At 40.6% G+C, this 6,000-nt stretch overlaps 1 protein-coding gene across 1 annotated transcript in view; it reads right to left on the bottom strand.

Moving 5' to 3' along the window:
- WDFY3 (WD repeat and FYVE domain containing 3) overlaps positions 1-6,000 on the bottom strand; it is a 157,532-nt gene that overhangs the window by 127,971 nt on the left and 23,561 nt on the right. Inside the window, exon 3 of the mRNA XM_009327491.1 lies at positions 2,841-2,964. Within this exon, the coding sequence (XP_009325766.1) occupies positions 2,841-2,964 (124 nt within the window). The remainder of the gene's footprint in view (positions 1-2,840; positions 2,965-6,000) is intronic.

Here is a 6,000-nt window from a genome sequence, read left to right as displayed (position 1 = left end):
CCTCCTGGATGGACCTTCATCTACATCCTCATTTGCCTGGCCCTCAAGTTCCAGGGCCCCATATCTGTTCTGTAAGGGTAACCGGGAAGGTGAGGGAGGCTGGGCGGGGGTTCGCCTGGCACCCCGAGCAGGGACCTGTTTCCATTCCCCCCCATCGCTTAGGTCCCCTCTTTCTACCTGGTGGCAAGAAGGCAGGGGATCCTCTGCTTCCTGTGGAGCCTCCGTCTGCTGCCTTTGCCTCAGGGATGGTAGGGTGCGGCTCCACCAGTCTATCTCCCTCTCACACTCCCAGATACTCCTTAGCCTCTCCACTTCCATGAGAAGTTTCAACACTTCTTATATAGAGCTATAATCTCAACCATGACCCCACCATCTTCTAAAACAGACTAGATACCCCAGGGCAAGGGGTATCTACCATATATCTACCATATCCACATAGATATGGTTACTGCTGTCACCTGCAAATTATCACTGTTGTACAGCAAAGACTTAAACATACATGATACCGTAACTCAATTTTAACTGCTTCATTTTTCTTTCTCCAAGATTACATCCATACGAGAGAGACAAGACAATTGAAATTGTAGTTGAACATGTAACTACAATGGCAATGTTCAGAGACTACTTAAGATAGGGTGCTGGCACAGTTACTACTGAATCACGAAACACTGTTCTAAGAAAACTACTACAGTCTGCCAAGAATAACTGAGATATGCCTCCACGATGGCAGGCATTACTCACATAGCTGTTAGCATAAATATTCAAAGGCCTGATGAAAAAAATTGTCCTGTGCTCCATTATGAGATAGAGGGGGGGAAAAAAAAAAAAACCCAACCAAAACAAACAAACAAAAAAAACCCCAACACACCAACAGGTAAGATTTAATCATACCACATTCCCAACTGTAAAATACTGCCAATGCATTTATCTCTTTATAGATAGAAAGCAAGTTCTTGTAGAATTTCTTCCCTTTCATTAACTACCTAAAGTTGACTTTTGATAACATTTGTATGGAAAGCTTGTCTCTAAAACAAGCTCAGCAATTTTGTTGACTTAGGAGCACTTCACACCATCAGGAATTTGCACTTGAATATTACCAAAGACATTTCCTGCATATAGTTGTTACTGAAGTTTTTCACTTTTAAAAACATGCTAGGAGGTATAATTACCTGTTAATAGCTATTAAGATATGCTGTATCTTTTTGTTTGGTACACAAAAAGAATGGAAGTTTAAAAAAGAAAAAAAGCAAGAGCCTTCACAATCCATAGACACAATACTATGTCTTTACCATAAAGCGCATTCTAAAAAGCCAAGAATTTCTATTATTTTTTCAGTATCAATTCAGAAATGTGTATCTAGCTCTAAACAGTTTAACACAGAAGTCTGCAAACTATGAGTTTTAACAGCTTGTTAATTGGTCATTTCTGGAGAGCAAACTGCAACTCCCTGGTCCTGCCAAAAGTCACAACGCAATTGCAGAACACGGACCTCTCAGGCCTTCTTACACAAGGTCCGAAAAGGGTTTACTGACTGAAGTAACAGCAATCTTGATAACAGAGGAAAAATGACTGCTTTCCGTTTTAATAAAAACATTGGTACTCGTTACATTAAAGCTTAGAAGAGTACCAAACTGTCTTTTAAGTCACTGTGGTTAAGTTTCCAAGTGGGGTAGAAAACAAGAAAAAAAACCAAAACCACCACCAACAAAATCTACCTCTGACTTGTGAGTTTTCAAGGATGACAACTGGATTATCTTGGAGCAAGAAGGAAAGGTATGGCTTAAGTAATAAACACACAAAAATGGCCATTCTTAGCAGAATCCAACTAACTAGCAGGCATAACAGATGCTACCCAGAAAAAAGGTCAACCGTCACCATTCTGCCAGCACGTCTGTTGGACATTCATTTCCCCTAAATACCCAAAGAAAAGACATTTTGCGCCTGTTTACCCATAGAGAACAGGTTTTGTCTATGATATCTGTTTAGCCATCTGGAATGTTTCACTGTTAGTCACTCTACCTAAAATGGAAAGAAATTGTAATTGGCACAGTTTGTGACTCCTGACTTCATGCGTAATAATTTGCACAGCCTTTTCCAGCCTGCTATTTTCTTATTTACCACCAAATCCAAACTGAGAAGCCAGCACAGATCCTAAAGTTATCTAGTAGTTAAAAGCTTGATACTTCTCGGAAGCACTCCTCTTCAGAAGAGGAAATCAAAGAGGAAAGCTAATGAAATATGCCTTCTCGGCGCACTGTCCTCAGTTATGCAACTCCCAATACATAGTCAGGTTCTGACACATTCAGGTTTCAACAGAACCAAATCTCACCCTGACATTTAATAAACAGAGCAAAAGAGGGGTCCACTAACATTTCTGTAGGGCTGGTGGTGCTGGTCCTAATGTGGGACTCACTGTACTTTCACATCTTACTAGCTTCCAGGCCAACAGCTAATTTAAAAATGCGTGTTTTTAGAATGTTAACATATCCGAGGGACAAAAGACACCACCAACAGGCACCTCAGGCAAGATACAACAGCTGTCCACATGCATGTTCTTGGTCTCCTTCTACTAGCAGGTGATGCAACTTAGCTCACTTCTCTCTTTGATGTGTTATCAAGTTTGTGGAACTCAGCTTTCTCCGTAACCCAGGAAGGAAAACTCCAACCTCCTCCTCCCCTCTCTCTCAGCCCAAAGAAATGGAAGAGAACGCATTTTTGCTGCGAAGACTTCAATTTCTGAGCCTGCACAGCTGCTGTGGGTGGCAGCTCATAGTATTGTGACCGATTTGAAATTCATGATACACATCTCTCAAAGCTCAGACTTGTGCCCCATGCAATACCTGTGGACTTATTTGATGCTCTCCGTCGAATTTCAGTCACCATCAGTCGTGACACTTGAGTAGTAAACTGCAGGAGGTCAGAAAATTTTTCTGTCATTGTACTTGGAGGAGCATTTCCAAACACCTAAAACAAGAGAAAAATGGATGCATCAAAAAGTCATTCGGTTTACAAGGATCACTACAAACTACTTCCAACTTTGCAAACTTCCTTTGCGAAGAAGGACTATTACTATGGAGATTGCAAATTTTTGTTTTCCTGCTGCAGTATTCATCACTGTACTGGTTTTCACAGCGCATGGTGTAAGATACATTCATAGTTGGAATTAAGACATGATTCAGAGAGTTAAGATCTGATGAATGAAGGGGGAAAAAGGGAATCACAAGTTTCCTTGTGAGATGAAAACCCCACGGAGCCCCAAAAGACTGAGATTGCACTTAATGGGGTAAAGACTAGATACCAGAGCAAATTCTCCAACAGGAGTCCTGTTTTTAAGAGCAACTCCTTTACTATCTGCTGGACCTAAACATCCCACAGGGGTGAACTGCATGTACAGAACAATGTGTGTAAAATCTTCTAGAAGGGACTAGGAAGCAGAACTGCCCCATTAAGTCTTCCCTCGATAAACTGACGATACCAGGAAGCCTCCCATGCTGCTGGCATCCCAAGGCCTTACTCTCCTCTCTTGAGATCCTCCTGAACATAACAGCAGTAGTTACTAGGGAATTTTTCTAATAAATTGTCACTTAATTCTAGTAACTTATTCTTTATGATTAAGCATTAATTTCGTTATTAAATCATTTATTGAATCACATTTAACAGGGAGAAATGCGTAAACTCTGTGGTATTGCACTAAGCTAGGGAACACAACATTATCTCAAAATGGATTAGCTATTTGTTGAACTAATTTACTTTTCATTCAAGACTGCACACAAAAAGGAGTCTCCATCCGTACTTCTGACATAATCCTTGGTCTAAAACAGTCACGGTAAATCCACGATATTCATTATCAAACAAAGCATGCAATCTGAATTCTGGTAACATCACAGTGTCAGTGCTGAAAAAACAGAACAGCCTACTGAACACCTGAACAGTCTCAATACTCTGCTCATTTACATTTTTCTCCAACATGGCTATTTACGTAACCTGCAGGAGTGTCACCAATGAGCCAGGAAGTGTAATAGATTACAGTATGTTTCTAATAAAACTTTAGTTCAACGTGTTATATTTGCCTCTCAGGAAGAGGATGCTATCTACAGCAGTACAATTGATTTGGACTCAACAGCTGCTTCACCCTCGTCTCCTTTCCCTGGGTGACCCAGTTACACTATTGCAGCTGAGCTGCTGACATACTTGACTGAGGTCACTCTTAAGTCTAGGGACATCCAGTGAAAACTGCCATATTACAGCCAACAGGGACACAAGATAATTGTGGTTCCAACTTACCTTGGAACCCCAAAGTTACTGAAGAAAACTTAAAAGGCAAAAGACAGCATAACCTTTGTCTAAGTTTGACTTCTTACTCCCCTTAGTATCAGTTGCTTTGGCACATTACAGAACAGCCAAAAATATTTTTCCTGCCTACTCGCATTGCAAAGTCAGGATGAAACAGAGCCAGAAATACAATGCTCAGTTTCCTCACAATAAAAGTATTTTTCACCAAAAACCTAAGCATTTCTCATAAAGAAAATTTCTACCACCGTTATCAATAAAGAAAGCAAACAGGAGCCCAGACATTACAGGCAGACAACTGTTTCGGCAGACCAAGAAAAACACCCCTCATTTGGATTACAGAGTACGCAACATTCCCAGTATAGACAATCCAAATTTCCTTAAACCTTTCACAAGACCTCCTTTTGCAGTTGTCTGCGTCAGCTCCCAGGTCATCCGAGAGCCTCTAACTTCCACAAGGCTATAAGAAGGAAAGAGGGCCTTGAAGCTTGCGTGTTATAACTAAGCAAGAATATCTAGACTAGAACGCACACTAGTAGAGCATCTTGCCATCATTAACTGTTTAAAGCTCTTTCACTCAGACCAAGGAAAGAGGAAAAACTAATAGCCCTGTTACCTGTCCTGAGCTTGCCTAGAATTGTCAGCAGATCCCAGGAAATGCAGAGAGCTCAAAGTTACAGTAAAAGGTTGACTGAGGTGAACCGGTTTTTAATTAGTTGTCCCATAACCAAGTTTGCACTATGTAGAAGAAGCACCTGCACTGGATATTGATATAGTCTTTGACTAAAGATGGTAGTAAAAACCAGGAATAGGATATGAAACATTTTACCAGTAAATAATCTTTTTAATAAAGAAAAGCAAGGCTCTTTCAAGAAAATGTAAACAATGTACCACTTATTCAAAACCAGCCTCTTCATCATTCCATCCACTTTTTTCATATACTGCAAAAGCGTTACTACCACACTGGTAGAGCAATGCTTCTATGAACGCATTGAACTCTGAAAGGAGCCTTTTGAGTACTCTTCCAGAGGGCCAATCTTTTGTTAATTATGCACTGACTTAGCTTTTCATTACTATGTGATTCATCATTTCATAAGCCTCCCTGAACAATGAGGAAACAGAAATGGTCTGTAAACCCATTCGTTACCAGAACTAGCAAGATGGTTTAAACTACAGCATGTTCAAGACATGCTGTATCTATAAACCAAAGTTAAGAATGCTTTAGCTCCTCTGGATTTACTGATTAATAATCCTCAAAATATCAGGAAGAAGATGGAACTGCATTTCACACAAAACTTCAGGTACTTCTTAAGAGGTAAAAAGAGAGGAAAAAACCCCAAAACTCATACATGGTTAAGCAAGAACATCTCAAAAGAGCTCCTGGATACACTGGTTATTGAACTGGCTGCCTGTTGCTGGCCACTTGGATACCTACGGGAAGCAGACTTATCTTCCTCGCTCTAGATCTCTGCACTCAGTAAAAATCACGCTTCTTCCAGAACTATTTCCTGGATTTCACATACACACACACACACTCCCTGCTTCCAGCCAAACACACGCAGCTCCCACTTCCAACAGCTCAGTGCTCTGTACAGGAGACATTCTGAAGTACACATCAAGGTGTGGTATGGAAGTCTTGATCTGAGCTCGACAATTTATTTGGGGTTTTCTCCTCCTAACACAGACATCCCAATCTTGTAACAGATAATG

Source organism: Pygoscelis adeliae, unplaced genomic scaffold, assembly GCF_000699105.1.
Source record: "Pygoscelis adeliae isolate BGI_AS28 unplaced genomic scaffold, ASM69910v1 Scaffold157, whole genome shotgun sequence".
NCBI classification, from domain to species: domain Eukaryota; kingdom Metazoa; phylum Chordata; class Aves; order Sphenisciformes; family Spheniscidae; genus Pygoscelis; species Pygoscelis adeliae.
The sequence above is the reverse complement of the archived record's forward strand: the minus strand, read 5'-3'. Positions and strand labels throughout refer to the sequence as shown.